This window comes from Tenrec ecaudatus, chromosome 10 (genome assembly GCF_050624435.1).
Source record: "Tenrec ecaudatus isolate mTenEca1 chromosome 10, mTenEca1.hap1, whole genome shotgun sequence".
Lineage (NCBI taxonomy): Eukaryota > Metazoa > Chordata > Mammalia > Afrosoricida > Tenrecidae > Tenrec > Tenrec ecaudatus.
In genome coordinates, this window is record NC_134539.1 from 76544322 (window position 1) to 76568574 (window position 24253).

General features: G+C 46.8%; 1 protein-coding gene across 3 annotated transcripts in view; it reads right to left on the minus strand.

The window, feature by feature from the left end:
* Window positions 1-24253, minus strand: part of FUBP3 (far upstream element binding protein 3) — a 53048-nt gene that overhangs the window by 22631 nt on the left and 6164 nt on the right. For 2 of the 3 annotated variants that reach the window (XM_075560630.1, XM_075560628.1), the window contains exons 2-5: window positions 15163-15268; window positions 3873-3906; window positions 1159-1208; window positions 769-840 (exon numbers count right to left, since the gene is read on the minus strand). In XM_075560630.1, coding sequence (XP_075416745.1) covers window positions 769-840; window positions 1159-1208; window positions 3873-3906; window positions 15163-15268 — 262 coding nt within the window. The remainder of the gene's footprint in view (window positions 1-768; window positions 841-1158; window positions 1209-3872; window positions 3907-15162; window positions 15269-24253) is intronic. The other variant, XM_075560629.1, reaches the window with a different exon arrangement.

Here is a 24253-nt window from a genome sequence, read left to right on the forward strand (position 1 = left end):
TGGACCATTTTGCAAGAGTGGAAGAACCTCAAGTTCCAACACCCTCAAAGGTGCTCTTATAATTCTTCCTCCAAAAAATGGGGGTGGGGTGGCGTTTACTAGCTAATAGGAATTACTGCCTTTAAGACACGATAGTGTCTTTTTATATGTCAAACCACTTCTGTAGTCAAATGTTCTCCAGACACCTTCCTCTACCAGAGAAAGAGGCAGAAATGCAAATTAGGTGATAAAACTTTAAATAAATTGAAATTATTGTTCTTTAATCCGTTTTCTTTTCACATAGCCTGGTCCAAACAGATCCAGCTGGGAAAAGCCCTATGTATGTGTAGTTGGTGCTAAGTCAGCCGAAACCCCTCCAGCTGGCCCCTTTCCACAAAGGGAAAGGCTGACCTATCCCAGGGGAGCCTGTGTGCAGTCCCCGGTGGACACCCCCAAGGCCCCCACAGGGTTCCAGCAGACACTACTCTTTCTGTGCAACATTCTGGTGCAGAAAAAAGAGGTCCTAGCACAGAGGACCTGGGGGAGGGCTGTGCCTGGTCGTGGAACTGTGAGCGCACCTGCCTCGTTTCTGGGCCTGAGCCTGCACTGGCGTGCCTGGTTCTCACCTGGGAATCCAGCCCCGGGCGCGCAAGGAAAACATCGACTGCATATACTTACCCAAGCCCCTCAACTGCTAAGCAACAAGCAAAGAAAGGCTTTACATCTGGAAAATGTTGCAAAATCCAGATTTCGACCAAACCCAAGATGTATGAAAAAAGAAGCCCTTACCTGAGGCAATCTGAATTTTGCAACCAGATTCTGCTTGAATCCGTGATATCTGCTCACCTCCCCTGCCGATGACTGAAACAAATGGAGCCAGGTCAGAGAGTGAACCCTCGCCCCGTCCCCACGCCGGCACATATAAACCACACTGGCCTCGGCGAGCCCATCTCAACTCTTTGGGTCTTAGAGTGAAAGAAATTTTATGCAAAACAGCAGCACCGTAAGGTACTCTGGCTAAAATGGGTCCAGGGTCTCCTTCAGCGTGCTGCAGCTTAGTGCTTGGGGCTCTTGGGAACAAGGTGGAAGGGCATTCTATCCCAGGCAACCCTCAGATGAGATGAACACAAAGGATAAAACAGATGGGGGGGGGGGGGAACAGATAATGTGGATACTCACTAAATCCAACCATCTTGTCAGGCACTTTGAACTCTTCTGTTATTACGGCCCTAAAAACAGAGAATATTGGGGAGGGAGATAAATTTGCAGCCATTTTAGGTCCCCACATTTCCCACTTAATAATGTTGGAAGTTAAAGGCTTAAAACCAATGCCAATTTGGCTCATCTAGAAGAGAGTGTCAGGTAGTGAATCCTTTGGTTCATCAGGTTTGGAAAGATCCACCTCTTCTACTTCCTCTAGCTTGTCCTTACAAGATCAACTCTAGTGGCAATTGTTTTCCAGACAGCCAGTCTTAACACTGCTTACGTTATACCTTGTTCCAGAACAAACGAGTCAGAGTGACTCTATATAGGGTCTCTAAGGCGGTAAACCTTTCATCTTTCTCCCATGGATTTGAACTTTTGGGTTAGCAGTTCAATGTTTACCTGACAGGACCACCAGGGTGTTAAGCCGAAAAGAAACCAAAAGCACTGCCATCAAGTTGAAGGTGATTATGATGCATAGCGACCCTTCAGGACAGCGTAAAACATACCCAGGTGTGTTTCTGAGACAAAATCTCTAGGGGGGAGCAGGCAGCTTTTTCTTTTTCCTGAGGAGTGGCTGGGGGTTTTGAACCGCTCGCTTTTTGGTTAGCAGCCCCAGCTTGTAACCCATTATGCCGCCAGAGCTCCTGATACCACGGTGTTCGGCCCGCTCTAATGAATGGGCCTTCAGAGCCCGGGCCCTTCAAAGACTCTCTTGGGGAGAGTCTAGATTTGGATTATGGTGCTCTCTACTAGATGAAGCGATTCAGCTTCTCTTCTCAACTCCCTGCTTCCCTGTCTTTCTGGACTCCTCCTAATTTGTCTACCTTTGAAAGACGAGACACTCCGAACGGAACCACTATCCAATGGGGGCCTAATCAGTGTTGACCAGGAGAGTAATCCCCTCACTTACGCTGCAAGGAACTCCTGTAAATGCTGGCCCTCCACTGTGTGCTGCTGCTGCAGCTTGCTTTAAACAACCACCGGACTGACTACTGCCTCTCAAACCAGCCTTCCAATCTCCCATACAGTGCACTGTGGACAATATCCAATTTGCCCAACACTCCAGAAAGCAATTAAATCTAAACATTTACCTTGGGAGGAAGCAAAATGCAAGTAGTTTAAAAAAAAAAGAAGAAGAAAAGAGAAAAGCAGGCATTTTAAACCTCTCTCTCACACAGCTGGATTTTTACCCATCACGGAAAGGGTTGAACAAAGCGCATGTTTTAAGGAAGGGGCAGCATTTAGAAGACACGCAACAGCATAAATAGCACTTGCCGCGGTGTCATTTTGACGGGAGCGCACAGACGCGTCCCTGTGTGCAGTTTACATCCTCTGGCTCCTGGATGTGACGGGATTCTTGCTCACCCTTGAGATACCCACGCTCCCTCTAAAGTCACGGAGCATCAAGTGTCCTAATCAGTCACAGGCGACACCAGCCCCCTGTCTCAGACAGTCTATCAGACACTGGGGATAGCACCTTCTCCTGCTGACAGGAAATAATACTCTGGGATGAGGTGCTCTGTGAGGTTGTTGCTCACGTCACTTGGAGGCCAAGCTGCCAACTGGCACAGAATCTGACCAAGGGCTTTACTAGAAGGGGCCTGGGCAGCTCCCGGGCCTTGGGAACAATTTCATCAGGCTCCCTTTGAGGAAGAAACTACCCAGATGAATGGTTTTGGCTTCACGGAAGACGGGGCACAGTATAGATGTAGGGTTAAAACGCACCTAAGGCACAAAGTCTAGGCATTTTGGAAAGGCAAATCCCAACTAATTATAGCCTTAGGATGATACTTAGAATAGCCTCAAGCTCAAATTATTTTAACTCATTAAGTGACCTCCCCCACCCCACCCCCACCACCCCGGCCAAAAAAAAAAAGAAGAAGCGAAAGAGAAGAAAACGACCACCAACAAAGACCTTTTGGCTAATGAATACTTGGGGAGATTTCTAGACACCCTCTCCCCTAACTGTAACACAGAACACATGTAGCTAAGAGCTACATGTCACAGTAAGGAGACCTCATCCACCACGGACAGAAGCTCTGGCACAAACAGTCGCCTGCATCCTTTTGGAAGAACAACACTGTGATCGTACATTTCCTATGTTACAGAATTTCTAAAACTCAGAGGTCTTTCTAGCTCCTTAAATCTCCAATGTTTAACACCAGGCTGCCAGGGAGCACGGAGACAAGGGTAGACTCAATTGGAGACTTTCCCAGGGCATGACCGGATCACTACAGCGGGGTGGGGGTGGGGAGACCTGGGCTGCTGGCCTCCCAGCCATGGCCCTGTGTGCCTAACGCCTTGGAAAAGGATGACAACGCAGATACTGCTGGGCTGCTTCATTTGCCACCAATGAAGAACCAAGTGTTCACAAGACACTAACTGGAAAGTCATAAACCAGGAAGGGCAATTCCATAGTCTCTCCTTTAAAAATAAATGGAGGTTGGGAGAAGGCACAACCCCAACCTTCCCAGCCTGTCCTAAGTTTACATATAGTAATGGCAGGTTTTTAATACCGAGCTCCTACTGCCTGGGAAAGGACTAGCAAACACCGTGAGTCTTACAGGAAAAAAGCCTATGGCTTTCCACCCGCTCAACCTCTGACTTTGTAACACTCTAGTACAGATGGTGGATCAATAAACAATTAGAAATGATCAATAAATAATAAAACATAACCCACTGCTTACCTTTGATGTACCAAGGCCCCTAACTGGTTACCTACTGTGGCAAAGAGAAAGAGAAAAGAAAAATCAAAGCATTAGTACGGATAAACTAACTTCACTCTTATACGAGTTCTTACCACTTTTTTTGGGGGGGGGGGGGGAAGAGACAGAAAGAAAGCAAACAGTAATTTAGGCTCAGTGGCTGAAATGAATGCATTATATGATATGAAACAGGAGGGGACATCTTGATCAGCACAGTCTCTAACCCAGTGTCCAGCTGAACGCAGGATAAGAAATTGATCTGTGTGTCCACATGCTGGGCGGCCTGGGAGAAAATCCTGCTTGCCTAAATCCTCCAACTTCCCACCTCCCTCCGCTGGCCAGCCAGACTCACTGGGAGGACAGAGAGGGTTCCTTCTTTCTCTTTTCAAAAACAAATGAGAAGATTGAACCTCCTCAGATGCATTGTTAAGGACAGCTCCCAGGCAGCTGTAGTCCCTAAGAACGTGCCCATATGCTCCACCAGCCCTGGGGGAGACCTGTCCCCCAGCGTAAGTACCTTAAGGAGAGACTCTGGGGTCCTCTTAACCCACCCACCACAGCAGTCTGTGTGCAGTGACCGCTAAGAACAAGTGGCAGGCTTTCAAGCCCATTTCACGGGAAAGATGGCGCCCACCAGCTCTCTATTCTTAACACCAACTCCGTCATCACGCTCCCTCAAAGCCCTGTAGTGGGGTCTTCTGTTTCAATTTCCCCACTTTCCACTGTTGCTAAGAGCGGCTCCTTCACCAGCCACCAGTAGGAATGGTCTCTTTCGGAAAATGCGGCCCAGGAGAGAGAGTCGCAGACAAAGAAAAATACAAACTCAACCCGGACCAGGGAAATAAATGAGCCTTAAAAATGCACCAAAGCGCCTTCACAAATAGGTCTTTGCGGCAAGTTATAAGGAGATTTGAGGTTAAAGTGGAAACCAACGGCATCAACTTCAAGACAAGGAGCCGGTGTGTGATACAAGTACACTTCATCTCACCGCGGCTCCCGAGACTGCGTGTTTTTGTCCCCACACAACCAGACGGGTCATGGCAATCCCGCTTTCAGAAAGCCCACGGACGTAGCTTTTCCAACAGCAGGGGCTCACTTTGCGTGTCTGAGTCACACGTTGAGAAACCTCATAATACAAGTTTTTTCAAACGTTTTTGTAGTGCTACTAAGTGCACACGCAAGACTATAGTGCAGTGTGAACATAACTTCTATCTGCACCCAGAAACCAAATACGCATGTCACTCGCTTTACCGCGGCAGTCACAGAAGCCACAAGAGCTGCCAACACAGGGTTTCCAATGGTTATTTCTTTCCATTTGAACTTAATCTTGTCCTTCTCTGGCTCTGAACGGACAAAGGAAAAGGAGAACTGATGCCGGCATGACAAGCATACAAAGCCCGGGGTCAATACCATCTCTCTAGGATCAATAATGGTCTGCAGCCCAAACATCGACACCGCATTCTATCAATCTGCTATTTTATTAATCTTGTTTTCTATTGACTCTTAAAATTGGCTTTGCATGTCTAGTGTGAATATGACTAACACTCTTGCTTAGGGAGTGTTCATGACTTCTTCTTGTTGTTCATGACTTCTCTTCCACAAGAAAACCGGACAATGAGCAGCTGAGGAAAGAAATCCTTGATCTATCCCCCAGACCATCATGGACATGAGCATACAGTCCCCCCTCTAAAGCAGAGGTATGGAAAAATGACACTCAGAGAGCACGTCAAGGGCAGAGGGGCCTTTTGTTTGGTTAGATGGTCCTCGAGGGAGTGAACTTAGCTTTCCTGAGTACGGTCCGCATCTCTCAGAGAGGACCAAGAACCCGTGGAAGACAGAAGAGACAGTGCAGAGAAATCCAGGGAGAGGTCCTCACCCTCAGAGAGGGCAATTGTGGCTGGGTTGGCTCCTGGCCCACTGCCCTGTTTGTTAAGAGATGTGAAAAGGCTGCTCATCTCCCACCCAGTCCAGTCTCACTCAGTCAGCAAAGCCCTGGGCAGAATAAACAAATAAAGGCAACCCTATTACATAGAATGTTATGGGAGTTACAAGGTCATGCAGAGGGCCTCTGTTCAAAGACCTGTGGGCAATCTCTGCTCGCCACCAAAAAGGAAATGCCTTTGGCTGGCAAAGCAGGTGTCACAGGTGCTGCACGGCAGTGTCACCGCAGACAGCCAGCTGCTTTGCTGACAAGTGGGGGTGCTTGCAAGACTCAGAAATGAAAGTGCAGGCGCCATCATCCCCCCACACCCAGCCCAAGTTCTGAGGGTGAAGTCACATTCCAGTCCAGATGCGCCTCTTGGAACTGGTGGGAGAAAGCACCCCAGGGCTGCATCAAATGGCTGACACCCAGCCCGGATGACCGGAAGTTTCTTTCCCTTCGGAAGCCATTTTCATTTGGGGCCCAAAATGCAGCCAGCAGTGAGATGGGGCGCACACAGTTCTGCACAGCAAACTGGTAACATTCAACTCCAGGGACAGGGCCTCCTCCTCAGCCTCGAGCCTGGAGAGGGGTCAAACGAGGGAGGTCACGGGACACCGATCAAGTTCCATTCATGCGAACTATAGTCATTTTACGGTAAAACAGGACGATGCTGAATACCGCCAGCCCTATTTCCCATGCTGGGTGACAATACTTCAACGGGCCTCCAGAGTTCACCTTCGCGGACTCCTAACCCGTGGGAGTGCACTAGCACGGAACAATGGAGTTCTCATGTCACTTCATTACTTTGCACACGGTAGAGTAGGAAGCTGCCTGGGTTAGGGAAGAATCAGCTTCCCATATATATAAAAGATCACCCTACAATCTATGAAATTCCTTCTGAGGAGCCATACCTGCCAATTTCAATAATAGGCTTCTGTTTTTAGGAAAAGAAAAAAAAAAACCAAGAAAGAAAAAGGAAGGTAACAGACACATTTTCTTTCTGCCAGTGAGGAAAGACATGTCTTCAGTTTTCTTCCCCCCCAAAATGCTAACAAAGTATCACTAGAAAACACACCACGCTGTGGAACACCATCCGTTTTAATAGTGACACTGCTCCCCACCGCCGCCTAACATGCAACAGCACCAACTACCCCCCCCCCGCCCCCCGCAGCCCCAGTGCAGGTGGCATCAACCCAGAACCTGGGCCGTAGGTGTCACTGTGGATAGCGGCCGCAGTTTTACAAGACCGACAAAAACAAACACATAACCGACCCTTCCTCTTTGGACCCAGGCAACAGTTCTCCCCTCGGCTCCTCTCTTAAATCCAGTCTCTTTGGACACTCACCGATGTCTTTCCAAGCCCCGGCTAAGGACCGTAATACTGAGTTACAGAGATTTCTCATTTTCAAAGTCTTTCTTCCAGAAATGGCACAAAAGCTTCCAGTATTCCACAGAAGGTAGCAACGCTCACCTCATGGAAACAAAATGCTGATAAACTAGAGATGGACTTGAAAGGCTCTTGGTAAATAATCTGTCACTAATTTTACAATTATATTTCCAATATACTGGTATATATATTATATATGCATGTTTTAAAGTTTGAGTCTATTCAAATTGATCTTAACAATGTCACTCTCAATTATAGCTCAACATGCCTTTGCATGGACAAGAGCAATACTAGCTCGCTGATGCCGTAACGGCATGAACTCTCTTAGGCGGCAGGTGCAGCAACCCGTGCATCAGTTTCCTGGGGTGACAGGTGCAATTACATCTGAGGCTTCAGAGAGCCTGTACCCAGGTAGACCCCATACTCACTCACCTTCCTAAGAGTATAATTCTTTTGGTCATGCACCCCGCAAATCAGTGCCTTCCAGACGCTGAGAGTGGTACCAGGCTCTGGAGACACGACGCCGACTAAGGTAGTGTCCTCAAGGAACGTGGTGGGAAGCAGGAAAAACAGAAAGCTAAGCTAACTTACCATATATACTTGCCTATATGCCGACCCTCAGCCAAGGCACCCCACTTTACCACAAAAACTACATTAAAAATGTGCGGAAAAACTCGGCTTATTCACGAGTATATAGTCTCCAGGGATGGGGATGGGCCAAGAATCCCCACCTAGACCCCTTCTCCATTGAAATGCCTATCCAAGGCCTAAAGCCAGGAGTACTCCCGAGAACAGGCTAGGGCAGCACTTCCCAACCTGTGCGTCGCCCCTTTGGGCGTCCAACGACCCTTTCACAGGGGTCGCCTGATTCCTAACAGTAGCAGAATGCCAGTGATGAAGTAGCAATGGAAATAACTGTACGGCTGGGGGCTCCCCACCACACGAGGAGCTGCATGAAAGGGCCGTGCGTGCATTAGGAAGGCTGAGAACCGCTGTCTAGGAGAAGCACACACACTAATGTACTCCATGCTATGACTCTCATTTTGTCTGCGGATCATGAAGGCAGCTGCAGGGTCATGATCAGCTTTGTTCAGCAATCCAATGGAGAAAACAGGGGCACCACATAGCAGGACGATATATTTCACAGAATTTTAAAATTTCAGCACATTTACGTTATTTGTGTACTAGGGCCAATGGAAAGAGAAACTTTTGGAGCAGTATGAGATATTTTTTAAAATTTTCATGAGATGCTCATGAGGTAAAGTGCTTCTTGTCTCCAATTTCTAACTGAGGAAAAGATGTTTGGAGGCTCAGCGGGTTAAAGAACCTGCCCTAAATCACACATCAAACCAGGGCAGAGCGGGGAGGCCAACCCTGACCTGCCAGACTTCACGGTGTTCCGTTTTCCGTCCACGACACTTTCCTGGTATGAGAGTCCGAGCCAGGGCTCCAGTCTGCCTTCCGCCTCAGGTCTGGCACCTTGGCCAGGCATTCATTTACTTCTCCAGACTCCTCTCCTCGTGGATAGGTGAGGAGGGGCTTGGGTCAGAGGTCCCTTCTAGCTGTGGTCTTTTCTTATCTGACCCAGAGACTCCTCCAGCCGCCACGCCTAACTGCTCCAGGGACTCCATCTGAGAAACGTTTTCTCGATGGAACCCTACAGTCCAGAGCTTTTGGGGTCTCCTCTTTCTTTTTTTTGCACTCAGCCCAGCTCCTCGGAGCCTCATCTGGGGCCGTGTGCATCTTTATTGCCAGGTATATGTCTGTGGTTTGGCTGGACCGTCTAAGCACGCTCTTGCTGGTAAATGGATGGAAAGGCCATTTCTTTGGGGGTATTATGAAGAAAAGTACTCCAGCAACTCGCAGCAGGGTTGCATGCAAACCAAAGCTTCATTTCTTTGGGATACAAGCCCAGGAGTCTACGGGTGAGGAGAACCCAGTTTCAGAGGAAACTACCCAATTGCTTTCTGGGTGACAGGTCATCAAGATTTTTCTTTAAAGTGCCTCGGGGCACTCAGATCCCAGAGTAGGAAGCTGCTTTGGTGCCTAAATTCCCTAAAAGAACTTTGAAAAACTCTAATTCTCTTTTACTGGACATTGAATTTCTCCCGCAGAGGTTTAGTAGTTTCAAAGAATATAATAAATTATACTTTCCCAGGGAGAAAGTCTTAATTTCCTCTTTTTTTCAACTCACATGTATGTGCTTTATGTGCATTCCCGTGACTGCCACCTCACTTCTGAATTAAAGTCCCAGGGCGGATGAAGATGGGGACAGAGGAAGGGAGGCAGAGCTTTTGCCATGAGGTATCTGGGTAAAATGAGACCCTGTTTCCCTGCACCTTTCCGAAAGCTCTCTGATGCTCTGCTCCCTCGGGACTCTGCATCCCCCGCACTGCCGTGACTCAAAAGGCGCCCGCCACAGACCCGCTGCTCGGACAGAGGTGCTTTAGGGCAGAGACTTCCTATGGGGGCTGAAGAGCTGGAAAGGAATCCCTCAAGCCTCCAACCCCTGTCTCGAAGACCCCAATTTACTTGTCTACGCTGTAAAAGATAGCTCTGGGGAATAGAGTTATGCATGACCTTCACCCTGCAGCATCCTTCCCAGAAGGAGGGGAAGTAGCAATGATTATCCCTTTACAGAGCTGAGATGGGTGTTGCAGGCCTGAGGCGCTATGGCCAAAGGCAGTGGTCTAGACACTCAGGCCCACCATCCAAGGCAAGAATCTTAGCACTCATCACGCTCTACCTCCACTGGTACCTCTCCGTCCTTGAAAGCAGGTGCTTTTTCAGTTAGCCTGCCCACTCACTCCCATTTCCACCTTCCCACCTTTTCTTTGCTCTGTGCTGTATGGAAAAGGGACTGCGTCGATCAACCTTCCTAATGCCACACGTGCCCTTGAATACAGTTCCTCATGTTGTGGTGACCCCAACCATAAAATTATTTTCATTGCTACTTCATAACTGTCATTTTGCTACTGTGATGAATCAGGCAACCCCTGTGAAAAGGTCGTTGGACCCCCCCCCAAAGGGGTCGCGACCCACAGGTTGAGAACAGCTGCCGTAGATAGTCTATTCTTGTCTTCCATTCAAATACTCCATTTGACAGTACGCTCAAGAAGTCTTCCTCCACTCTACAGGAAAAGCTTCAAGCTCAGCCCAGATGAAAAAGTGTGGCACTGTACAATGGACAAGGGGAAAGATGGGGCGCTCAGCTCCCATAAAGAGTGACAGCCTTGGAAACCCACAGGGTAGTTCTGCCCTGTCCCATCGGGTCACCACCACACACAACAACCCAAGACTGTTTTCAAGGTCCCTTGTCCTGCCCTCCCGCAGCTCCCCGTCACACAGCGCAGTGCTTACGTCAACTTCCGGGCTCGTGCTGCTCCCTCCACAGCAGAGAGGAGCCTCAAGACCGAGCAGGGCCTGCCCGGGCCAATCACAAACAGCTCAAGGGGACCCGGTTCCTTTACCATCGCCAGGGTCCAGAGCGGAGGGCGGGAGAAGCCATTTACCCTACTGCACTAGACACAGAGGGCAAGGTGAGAAGGGACTTGGCAATCTGAGCACCAGCTCTCGATTACACATGGAGTCACTTGTTTTTTATGGCAGTTGGGGCAACGAGAACTCGCACGAGGCAGATGAAAGGAAATTAGGGCTATGTCGGGCACTCTCTGAACGAAGACTGACAGCGTGGCACAGTTTATCACTGGGAGAGACTGATCGGACCAGGGGTTAGCAAACTGGACCGCCTGAGGGCCGACAACCCGTTTTTGTAAACAAAGCCCTACTGGAGCATGGCCAGGCCTATTCACGTACATGTTCCTGTCTGTGCTATGGGTGGGACAGAGACCACCCAATGGCCAACAAACCTAAAATGCTTTTGGATCTTCTGAAAGTTTGCCAACTAGAGTTTAATTCAATTGGAATGCATATTTCTAAATAACTTAATCAGTTAATCAGACTCTCTGAAGTTTAAGACTTCCTTTAAAAAAATTCTCTCTCTATAGGCCAACTGTAGGGTGTCAAGGGGGAGGACGTACACGTGGAGACATCAAGCCTTCGCTATAGCAGCCTCACTTTACTGTACTTTGAGTTACTGTGCTTCTCAGATAGTGTAGGTTTCTTTTTATGTAACAAATTGAAGGTCTGGAGTGGCCTGTATGGAGCAGGCCTTATCAGTGCACAGTTTGAAGATTATGCACTTATTTTGTGTGTTGCTCAGCATTTTGGTCATTCTCTCAATATTAGGTTCTTTCACAGCATGCTACTGCCCGCTTAATAGAGTACAGTGCAAACGTTCATATGTACCAGGAAACAAAAAAAACCCATGGGACGGACTTTGTTCCAATCCTGGCTTTATTTACTGTGACCATCTGGAACTGAAACCGTCCTGTCTCCCAGCTAGGACTATGTATCAGGGAATGCAGGGAAATAAAGACCCGGCCTCCTATGTGACCACGGCGTGTACAATCTCGGGACACCATGCCATACTCTAGATAAGTAGAGTCACAAAGGTGACGGTGCCCCCGAGATGAAAAGACCTGCTGTAGAGGTTCAGAGGGGAATGTGCCCTACTATCTGCTGGTGAGGTGGTGTGAGGGAAAGGGGAAGGGCGGGGAAGGAGAAGAAAAGAGGCGTCATGGCAAGAGTGGCATCCGAGCTGGAGACTAAAGACGACGAGGAATGTACTGATGAGGAGCAACAGAAGTCAGGAGGTTGTCAACAGACCTGCAGCCTGAGCAGGAGCTGGCCAGGTAACGCTAGGGAGGGATGTGCTTCGGGCTGAGTAGAGAGAAACAACAGATGATGAGGTGGCTACTGGGGAGTACAGAACGAGGGGGAGCAAGTGAGGCCGGCGGGCAGGCTAGGGAGGTCCAGACTGACTGCCCTGGTTAACCAAAAGATGCTAAAGTCGTATGGGAGAATGGCTGCACTGAAGTTCCTGCCATCACAAGGGAAAAGGTGCCATGACCAAGCGAGACCAGTGGGGAGACCCCTCGGATGGTAGCGTGCCAAAGGTACAGTCAGCTCAAAGACGCTTAGAAAGCAGGGGTGTTGAGACTAAAAATGTTACTATTTAAAATGACCTGATCTGAAGTGGCTAAGATTGTCAAACAAGTGTTCTGCTCAGATAAGGACACAGCAGTAGGTTTTAAAAAACAAACCAAAATGGCCCCAAACCACCACCACCACCACCAAATGAATTAAAAAGATCCTTTGCGCAATGTTCTCCACACAACTTTGGGAGCGGTGCCTGGGACATTCGGAGCTCATCCGCGGCCATCGAAGGTGGAACTATTGGTGTCTCCCTGTGCAGAGGAAAGAGTGACGAACACTGAAAACACTGGTAGTCCCCTGAACTAATGGGCCAGGCAAACGTCGGTCTCCACCACCCTGACACCAGAACAAGGAGGGTGCTCAGCTACCACCAACGGCTCGGAAAGGGCTCCTGGATAGAGCAGGAAGAAAATGTGGACCGATGATCAGAACGGGGAGAGACCAGGTTTACTGGTTGCACAGAAGCTGGTGGACACCCAAGACTGTAGCCTTTGGTCAATTTCAGGTCTAGAACTGAACTCACTCCCATGGCTCCATTTTTACCCAAATGGCAGGCCTAGAAGGCGACCAGTAACACTAATAGTGCACAGATAAGACTTGCTCAATAGTGTGTGTTACATGCAGAAAAATGAACTGGAAAGATCCTGGAACTGCCCTCGAACTTGCTGAAGCCCCATTGTTAAAGACATATATGACAGGAGATCCATTCCAAATCACAGAGATTCATTCTTCGGTCCTTTCTACAATTAAACCAAAAAACCCAAACCCACGGCCACTGAGCTAATTCTGACTTATCATGACCCCCGTAAGGCAAAGTAGTACCGCCCATGGAACATCTGAGGCTGTAATCTTTAGGGAAGCAGATTGCCACATCTTCTTCCTGCAGAGCAGCTGGTGGGTTTGAACCACTGACCTTTTGGTTAGAAGCTGAGCACCAGGCCTCCTTTGCCTCTATAAGCAGATTTAACATTTAAAAGCAGTGGTTCTCAACCTTCCTAATGCCGTGACCCCTTAATATAGTTCCTCAGGTGGTGGTGACCCCTCAACCATAAAATTATTTTCCTTGCTGCTTCATAACTAATTTCGCTACTGCTATGAACCGGGAGACCCCTGTGAAAGAGTCATTGGACATCCCCCCCCCCCAAGGGGTTGCGACCCACAGGTTGAGAACCACTGTTTGAAAGGGAGGAAAAGAGGACACGTGTAGTTTCTGTTTATAAGAACTTCGCTCCCCAAAGGCAGACATGTACACACTATGGATAACAAAAAAAGAGCTGGAGCGTCAAGTGTTTCTGAGTAACACTGAATTTACTGGTGACTCACTGGGTGATCCTGGCTAGTCAGCTGTATTTTACTGCTCCCCAATTCTCTTTCTCAGTCAGTTGACTTTCACTAATTCCCTCCAAAGGTGTGTACAAAACACTCACAGAAGAAAAACCTGCAACATGCCTGTGGGTTCATCTGCAAATATCCAAAGAGGGCACATTTACAGACTTGATCACTTTGTGTACAAGTCTTAGCACACGCTTGGGAGTTGTGAAATGTATTGATCTAGATTTCTGGAAACAGTGGGCCAGAGAGACACATGGTTCATTAATGAGATATGTGCTCCTCGCCAGGCAGCATGTTTTTATTTTCACACAATCTGTTACTGCCTGAGAAAGTGGAAAGGTTCCTTACTCTGCAGTATAGTATTCTCTTCACAACGGCAAAAATTCACAAAATGTGATCAGTGACTCTTGGTTCAAGAAAAGGTTAGCACAAGTCAAAAGCAAAAAGATCAAAGGGAATCATTTTGGAGCTGCAGATTAAATTGTCACCTCAGTTCTAATAGCCCTGGGGTGGATTTTCTATGTGACCATAAATAGATTTTTGAACAGACAACAAAACTTTCACCTCCAAAGGAGATGTCTCTTTAAAATTTGTCCCAGTGCAAGGCTATACAATTCTTCCTAATAGGTTGACAGCTAAAAACAACGGGGAGACCTTCTCTTTCCAAATCCTCAAGGCAACAAGTCACACCAAATGAATTTTTGTGTACATAAAACGCACCTACTTTTCTTGGAAAAGGAGATCATACAAAATATATTACACCTCCTTGCCCCAACTGAAGACTCCGCAAAATGCTGTACCTGCTTGAGCGTGACCATAGTTCAGCATCAAGAGATGACACCAACCCCTGAATGCATGCACATCGGTGCATATGCACTCTGCTGTATCCAGAAGCCCTTGTAGAGCCATAGCTTGCAGGACCCCTAGCAAGGTAAAGGAAGCTCTTGGCTCTCTGCAGAAACACATAAGACACTAATTATCAAAGTAGGCTGGTGAGGGCACTTCCAAGTGGTAGCAATTCTTTTTAGGAGTGGGGTAGGGTGTAAAAACAAGCCGACAATGCATGCATGAATGAAAACAAACAAACAAACATGCTTTTAGAAAGAGCTGTTCATAAATGGGTACGGTGGGAAAAATAAACCCCCAAAACGGACATACTGACTACAGAACAGTCCCTGCCCGTCTCCCTTTCTCTAAGGCCAAGGCGTGGCTGTGGCTTCTGGAAAGCTGCGCACCAATGCCTAGCTTTCTTTGGAGTTCCGCTCCCCTGTTGGTACCCGCAGAACGGAAGCAAATCAAGCAGCAGGCTTTGAATCTGTTCAGTTACATCACAGCTGAGGCTCCGGGGCCAGGGCTTTCACCTTAGGGTCCGCCTAAGAAGACCCTGTGTTATCGAGGCAAAGAGGGACTCAAATGCCTGTGAATTGCTGAGAAAAATCAGCCTAAATATTTCCTCTCAACCACTCAAGTGTGACTTTTGCGAGAGCAGTTTAGGAAATGGCTGACACAGACTCACACTTAGCCGGCAGCTTCACTATCATCCAAAGGCCAAGATATTCACAGCGACTCACCTCCATCATCCAAGGGCCGTTTGGGTGCTCCGTATCCGTACACCGAGGGGTCCACTAGGGGAGTGGAATTATTCAAGTGAGGAATTGAATCAATCTTAGCAGCAATCTACAGAGAGAATCAGAGTTTAGAAATCAGTAACAAATCTGGCCTGTATCTGAAGGGAGAGACAAGTGGCCTCTTTGAAAGGTTGTTAGCCCATCTCTCCCTGGACCAAGAGCAATATAAGGCAATGGCATGGTAGGGCAAATGCTTTTCACTGCTAAGTGACTTTCCCTTGGGGCTTACTGAGTCTTTGGAAACAAAGTAACTGAAGAAGCATGCCTGCTACACGCATATCAGTATTTGAAGTCATCATTTAAAATACAGATATGCCACATTTTAAGAAAAAGGCTGGACAATAATGTGAAGAATTTTGTTCAAAACATTTATCTCAGGGTTCTCGTACGAAGCAAAAATGCCCATTCAACTAGCGGCAATATCACAAAGCAATGATATAGTCTAGAGATACATAACAAGAAGCTGCTCATGAGAATATCTGAACAGCAGGGGCATGTCATCTATCCATGTCATTTCAGAAGGATTCTTGCAATGAAAAATGAGCTAACCTCTGAGAACATTCCAACTTGAAAAATTTATTATCAGAAAACAGAACGCAGCTATTGAAAAATTTCCCGGAAACAAACGCTGTGTCTATGGGTGAACTTCAAAAGAACTCCTTATCTACTTTGTTCTCCAAGGAAATTAAATCTGATCGCTAGAATACATCAGCTCTTTCAATAAGCAAAAGAATGTTTACAGGCTGACGCCGAGTACCTTACATTTCACAAGCAGAGGTGGGTTGAGGACACTTAGCACAGCTGTCCCACACAGCAAAGTCTTCAGTTAAAGTTCTCCCGGGTTAGTCAATCTGAAGGGGTCTTAAAGTCTGAGACCTTCTGGGGCCAACAGAGATAAATTGCCTAAAGCAAGTAAAGACCGTTTGGATCCTGGAAAATGATGCCTGGATTTAAGCAACAGGCATCTTTGGGCAGGTCCTGCACTTTCTGTACTAGTTCTACGTTGCTGAGCACGTCGCTTTCCTCTGTGCACATGACCCCAGGGTAGACTATCGCTTGCTTCGTAGTTTTGGAGAGGATAACAGGTCTTATGAAGCTGAGCTTTGGATGCCAGAAAGCACTACACAAGTAGCAGCCCTAGGAAATGGGGCTACCATGTTGAACAAGAAAGCCCTTGCTCTGCCGAACATCTGGTAGTAAGTTAATCAACGTGATCATTTCAGCGGGCGATAAGCATTTGCTCTGCGGCCAAAAGGAGCTCACGTGTTCAGGAAAAGAGAGCAGCTTGGACAGAGGCGTAGGAAGCCAGCATGGGGGGGGGGGGGCACAGCTTGGAATAAAGCCAATGTTTTTAGAGTAGAAGAAACCAGATGTGTATCAAGAGACAGACAGACAAAAGCCAGTTCAGTGTGGGCTTGTCACCAGGAGACCCTAGTAAAGGGCTAGACACAGGAAGGATGATGGGAAGTTGCTAGAATGTCAGTTTGCAGTTTCAAAGATTCCCCTAGGCAGGGAAGTGATTGCCCTTAGTAGGCACAGAGGGTCTATTTGAGATGATGCAAAATCATTGGAAACAGTGCTGGAGGCTGCGCAACACTGAGAATCTGTGTATGCACGGCACATTCTGTCATATATGTGACCACTATGCATTAAAAACCTTTTTTTTAAAACAAAGAAAAAGCCCTTTTCCTGATATAAGAAAAATGGGCTTTGAGGAGGGAACTGGTAAGACGAACAGTTGCGAGAAACGGCTGCTGTCCTGACCAGAGGTTGGCAAACTACGGCAGAAGCCCCGTGCTCGGTAAGTCTGACTGGAACCCAGTCATTTGCGCGTCCTGTCGATGGCCGCCACAGCATTACCACAGCAAAACGGAGTCGGGCCAGAGGTGAGGTGAACCACCAAGACCGTAGACACGGGCACACGAGATAGTATTATCAGGGCTCCAGTTCATACACGTACCAGTTCATTCCCAACAAAATGGACTTAACCATGTCGCTGCGACCAGCAGGTGGCTGCAGGCAAGGTCTCTCAGTAACGCATATGCCTGAGTCTCATTAGGGGGCCCCTTAAAATTAAATGACAGAAAAACACAAAAAGGTCTGAGCAAAGCAGTGGCTTTGTCGTTAGGTGCCACTGAGTCGGTTCCGACCCACAGTCACTGCCGCACAATGACCCTCTGCACAGTCCACACCATCCTTACAGCTGGTCCTACATCTGGGTTCACTGCTGCTGCTCCAGGGTCAGTCCATCTCACCGAGGGCCTTCCTCTTTATTGCTGCCCCTGCACTTCACCAAACACAATGTCCTTCTCCACAGACTGGTTTCTCTTGACAACATGTCCGAAGTATGTGAGATGCAGTCTTGCTATCCTGGCCTCTAACTTAAGAGCACTCTGGCTGTACTTCTTCCAAGACAGATCTGTTTGTCCTTTTAGCAGTCCATAGTACTTTCAAGTAGTCTTCCCCAGAACAACTCAAATGCACTGACTCTTCTTCAGTCTCCCTTATTCAATGTCCAACGTTCACATGGCTATGAGGCAACTGAAAAACAAGGCTTGAGTCAGGTGCACCTTAGTCCTCAAAGCAACATCCTTGCTTTCCAATACTCTAAAGAGGTCTTGTGCAGATTCACCTAATGCAACACATATTTTGATCTGGACTGCTGCTTCCATGAGCACTGACAGGACCCAAGCAATACAAAAATCCCAGACAACTTCAATCTTTTCTCCATTTATCACGGTGCTATCTATTGGTCCCGTCACGAGGATTTCGGTTTTCTTGAGTAGTAATCCATATGGAGAGCTGCCGTCCTTGATCTTCCTCAGCAAGCACTTCAAGTCCTCCTCCCGTTCAGCCAGCAAGGTGTGTCCTCTGCACATCACAAGCAGTTGAAGCCTCTGCCAATCTTGATGCCACATTCTGCTTTATAATCTAGCTTTTCTGATGACCTGCTCATCACACAGATTGAACAAGTATGGTGAGAGGATACAACCGTGATACACACATCCCGAGTTTTAGACCAGGCAGCATGCCCTTGTTCTGTTTCTAGAATTGTCTCTTGATCTATGTACAAGTGCCATATAAGTACAATGACACATTCTGGAATTCTGATTCTTCCCAAAGTTATCCACAGTTTATTAAGGGGCCCACAGAGTCAAGTGACTTGGCACAATCATAAAACACGAGCAAACAGCTTTGCTCTGAGTCCAGGGATATCACTGTCAATGTCAGGTGGAGCTTGACTCGAAGCAGAGGGGAATGCTGGGCCAGTTAGATTCAAAGCAGGGAAGTCATTCAGGTCTTAGCCCCTGTTTGGGGATTCCCAGGGGAAATTGTGGTAGATTCTCTTTAAGGACACAAGACATTCAAAGGGGCTTTAAGAAAATGGAAAAGTGAGACAAGAGACAAGTGGACAGGGATCGTTTCCCACCACGACAATGCATCTCCTCATTCTTTGAGGGCAGAAAGGGTTATCCCACTAGACTTTGGTTGGGAAACCTTTCTCCATTCACCGGACAGCCCTGATCTTGCCCCTTCAGAGTTCTTTTTGTTCCCCAAACTCCAAACTCAATACACTGTTTAGGCCTTGCTAAGTAGCATTCCACTATCAATTTGCAATCATGCGGCTCCATATTGTATTGAACCCCCTGGTGGAGGCTGGTTACATACTTAAGCTGTAACCAGTACACCAGCTGGGAACGCCGTGGGTTGACAGGGAAGGAAACTACAGTGGCTTGTGTCCCAGGAAGACTTGCTCATCTACCCCAGTAAAAGGCTGCTTGGGGGTTTTCAAGATCACTGGGCTGGTAAGAGTACCCCAGGGGTTTTTTGATAATCACTGAGTTCTTCAATTGTGTTCAGATTCAGCTCTCTGCAAGGGGCATTCGCCCAGTTCTCTTCTGAAGAGGCTGCTCAGCTTCCGATGGCTTCTCCTTCCTTCCAAAGTAGCTACAATGTTACTCCAGAATCCTTGGCCTTCCTTACCATTTAGATAGTGTGTATCTTTTGCTGTTGGGGGATCCCCCCCTACCCCCAATCCCATGCATAACTAAATCAATACCCATTCTTCTAAAATGTGACTGTTAAGTGTTCAGATTTGTTCCTAATTCTTGCTTGCTGCGGTTATTTGCAGTTTGGGAACTTTTCATGAGAGTAGCAGTTTGGAACAGGTGCAGCTTCCAAGTCAGGCCCGCTGCATGGGAATCCTGAGAGTTACACCATTACAAGATCAATTACATTGTAACTTATATTTGGGTTACACTGTAACTTATAATTACAGCATACTGGAAAGAGACAATATACTCCGTTATTCATATAAACACAACCTTGTTCTAAGAAATGATTACAAATGTACAAGATCACCAGAGCTCAATTTTACCAAGTGCTTTTTGTTGTTGGGGACGGACGGATGTCAAGGAAGCCCCCAATCCAAGGCAACCCCAGGCCCTTTCAAAACGTTATCTCATGATCCTTCCTGGGGATTGTCTAGGACAGCGGTTCTCAACCTCCCTAATGCCGCAACCCTTTAATACAGTTCCTCATGCTGGGGTGATCCCCAACCATATCATTATTTTTGCTGCTACTTAACTGTAATTTTGTTGTTATGAATTGTCATGTAAATATCTGATATGCAGGATTTTCATTGCTACAAATTGAACCTAATTAAAGCATAGAGATTAATGACAAACCAGTATGTCATTGTATATTGTGAAATGTTTATTTCTAATTACAAATAAATGAAATGTTGTCTCGAAGCATGGGTAACAGTCATCAGGCCAGGTACTCATATGTGGGCATATCTGCAAGTGGGCAGACCTGCCTGGAGATGGACAGAGGAGCGGTGTCTCGGTTCCTAAGACCATCAGAAATAAGTGTTTTCTGATGGTCTTAAGCGACCCCTGTGAAAAGGTCGTAGGACACCCAAAGGGGTTGTGACCCACCTGTTGAGAACCGCTGGTCTAGGAGGTTAAGCATTATTGTTTCCATTTGAATACAAGCAAAACTGACTGACCTGCCCAAACATAAACCATACTTAAGCTACTAGTCTACGCTCTTAACCACTACACACAAGACCTCCCTTTCTTCCACCTGGTCTTTTCTTAAATTTCCTTCCCAAGGACTGGATTTCCAGTGTACAAAGCTCCAACCAACCATCCCTCATATCTTGGCTGAGAATCCGGAACAGCCACGGCTGCAGAAGAAGCCGGCAGAGCCCTCAGTTAGCAACGGCACGTGGCAGAAGGTAAGAAAGTCTGTCTGGGCAGCCAGGGCATTCCAAGAAGACCAAGGCCACTGCCCTTATCTGCATGCACCACCTCCAGGAGAGGCTGTACCAATATGCTCTGCCATGAGTCACTTTTCCCACCCACCCTTTTTTGAGGGGGAAGGGCAAGAGGAGAAGGGGTTATCTCACTACCTGGACTATTTTCAGCACAGCGATAGATAGAAAGGAAGTCAATGTCATAGACACTTAACTTCCCCTAGTAGTAGCTAGTGCCCCTGGGGGGAGGGCAGCACTGGACTAGCAGTCCATCAAAAAAATCTGGCTTTCCAGTGAGTCCTTTAAGGGTGTGACCTTGGGCACCTGTACAATGTGGAGGCCAATTAACTGTTTTCTAGAGATTTGTAACACAATGACTTGGGTAAGTACATGTATGAACATACCTACTTATGTACCCCTGATGCATGAAAAGGTTTCTAGTTATGATAATGGTTTCATTATCTTTAAAAAATATTAAATAAACAGTGTATTGGGGCCCCACCAAAATGGCAAAAATCAGAAAGGTGCTACATTGAAGTTCAAAATTACAGTAAGAAATTATTCTCAGGGTTCAATTTCAGGAGTATTTTCTGACAACAGGTTTCAGCACCAGTTATAAATTAGAATACTACACTGTGAATATTTCCATGATGCCTTACTTATTAGTTACTTCGTACAAAATAGAGATAGGAGAGACCAACTGAATGCCGAGTCAACCACATACTGTGTCCTACCACTGCCAATTCTCACAGATCTAGCAAGCAGCGGGATACAACTCACATCCCCATCCAGGGAGCAAGATTCAAACTTGCTTACTCAGCACCTCCATCCTACTGTGACCAGAGTGGAACTGCCTGGACCTTGGAGAATACATGGGGGGGACAGGCAGTCTCTTCACCCCCAACTCCAAGGCAGGAGTAAACAGTATGTATCTCAGAGGGCAGTCTGTGGAACCATAGTGTGTGGGGGGGGGTGGGGGGGGTGTTGTTGTGCACCGGGGAAGTGGAGCGAAGCCCCAGCTCTGCATTCTACTAGTTCCTACTGCATCCTACAGTACAGACAGCAGTCTAGAAGATTCACTGACCGTGCCCTTAGTCTCCACAATGACCTTATGAAGTTGCTACTATTCTCATTACATTCTGTGGAAGTTGAAGCCAGTTTGCATGGAACTGTATCCATGGGTATAAGGGGTTAAGAAGTGCAAACTACCCAGAACAATGCTGGGCACACAGTAAGGAACAAAAAAATGCTTGCTAGTACTTAAAACTCTTTTACTGATGGATAATTATAACAATAATAATAATATATACAAGTCCATCAATTACAAGTTTATAGCTTGGTTATGTCAGGTAAGCATTGGACTTATAGCCTTGAGGTTGGCAGTTCAAACACACCAGACACTCCAAGGGAGAAAGATAGGGCTGGCTGCTTCTGTAAAGATTTAAGGTCTCCAACACCCTACCTACCCTAGGGCTGCTATGAATCAGAATTGACTTGATCGTTAGCAATGGTTTTATTTTGGTTTCCTCAACATATCAAAGGAGAAACAGCTCCCTAAAAATCTATTTCATGTCCCCTTCAACCACTACCATCTACTTCTCCAGAAGAATAGTCTCCCAATGTCTACGATTAGTTTTTGTTACAAAAGTTATTACTACTACCAAACATCTCCATTTTACAAATGACAAAACAGAGACTCAGGAGAGTTAAATAACTTGCCCAAAGTCACCAAGGTAATAAATGATAATAAGGAGAACTGGGATTCCTGCCCTCGGACCCTGAAGTCTGTCTCTAACCACTTCACTCTAGCACACCCTGGGGACTTTGTGACCCCAGGGAACATACTGGTCTATCAAAGTGCTTGCCCAGCACATGGGCTCCATGAATGGCAGCTATTGTTGTCATTAAGCGATGAGGCCCCTGCTTATCCTGCCCTATTTACTGGCCTTAAGGAAACAAGTGATTTTGAATGACAATCAAGCATGATGACAACTTTTCTCAGTAGCTTTCTCTGACATGCATCCCACTCACATTTGGACAGAATCAAACCCACCCACACTTGTTTGCAAAGCCCTTTATATGCTGCCTCTAAATGGCACGACTTAACAAGGCCATTATTAGGTCACTGTCTCCCTGCTATGAAGAGTGGCCTCCCCTAGGACAAACAGTCACAACCTGGGAGCTCTAGAGCAGTGGTTCTCAATCTTCCTAATGCCGCCACCCTGTAATACACTTCCTCATGTTGTGGTGACCCCCAACCATAAAATTAATTGTTACTTCATCACGGTCATTTTGCTACTGCTATGAATCGGGCGACCCCTGTGAAAGGGTTGTTCGAGCCCCAAGGGGGTCAAGACCCACAGGTTGAGAACCGCTGCTCTAGAGTGAAGCTTCCTCCAGAATTCATCAATTTCCTGACATCATCTAGCTGCAGAACGTCTAGATCACCTGTATCTGAATCATGGCTCTGACACGCCCACGGGCAAGGCAACATATCAGTTTGCTCTTCTACGTTCCACCTAATTTTCACTAGCAACCTTTGAATGTTGTGCTCGAGTTCTGGTGCAGTGACCTCAAACCACAGTATCTCTGCTTTAAAACCAAGTTCTTTTGAAAAGTGCCGAAGGGATGGGTTCAGGAACTACTGAATGTATTAGCTAGTGTGTGCCCCGGGAGAGGAGCCCCAGTGGCACAGTGGGTTATGTGTTGGGCGACTAACTGCAAGGTCAGCAGTTAAAACCACCAGATGCTCCTTAAGAAAAAGATGAGGTCTTCCACTCCCACAAAGATCTATGTGTGATCCAAGGATTGTCAACAAAATCCAAATCCAGAACAGGGAAAGGCATCAGAGCTTAAATTCTGAACATTCAGTTTCCACAGTAACAGTGGAAGCTTAAAGTTTATTTGCAGGGTCTACACACAGACTAAGCCTTCAGTGAATCCCTTGTAAGTAGAGACCGGGATGTAAACAGCTTGGCTACAGACAGAGAGCATGATGAAGGTGATTATGACAGAGGCACTTAGGCTAAAACGTAACACCTTATCAACGTGATCATTTCCTTCAGTTTTTAATATTTTCAGCTTTCTTTTTGAGATTTTTTTCTGGTTGTCATTTTTGTTTATTGTTTTATTATGCATGATTTTCTGTGTATAAAATCTAGGACAGTAACTGAATTAATAATTACCTAGGGCATGGCAAGGGGGGGTGGTTGAGGGAGAGTACAAGAAAGAAAAAGTCCCAACTATCATGATCCGAATTCTACCTTGCAAGTCTGGATAGAGCAGAGGATGTACACTGGTGCAGATAGGAGCTGAAGGCACAGGGAATCCAGGGCAGATGATACCTTCAGGATCAGGGATGTGAGGGGCGATACTGGGAGGGTAGAGGGAGAGTGGGGTTGAAAAGAGGGAACCGAGTACAAGGATCTACATGTGACCTCCTCCCTGGGGGACAGACAACAGAAAAGGGGGTGAAGGGAGACGTCAGACAGGGCAAGATATGACAAAATAATAATTTATAAATTATCAAGGATTCATGAGGGAGGGGGGAGTGGGGAGGGAGGGGAAAAAAAGAGGACCTGATGCAAAGGGCTTAAGGGGAGAGCAAATGCTTTGAAAATGATGAGGGCAAAGAATGTACAGATGTGCTTTATACAATTGATATATGTATGGATTGTGATGAGTTGTATGAGTCCCTAATAAAATGTTTTAAAAATAAATAAAAAGAAAAATTTAAAAAAAGAAAGAAAATGTTCTGAAATAGATTGTGATGAT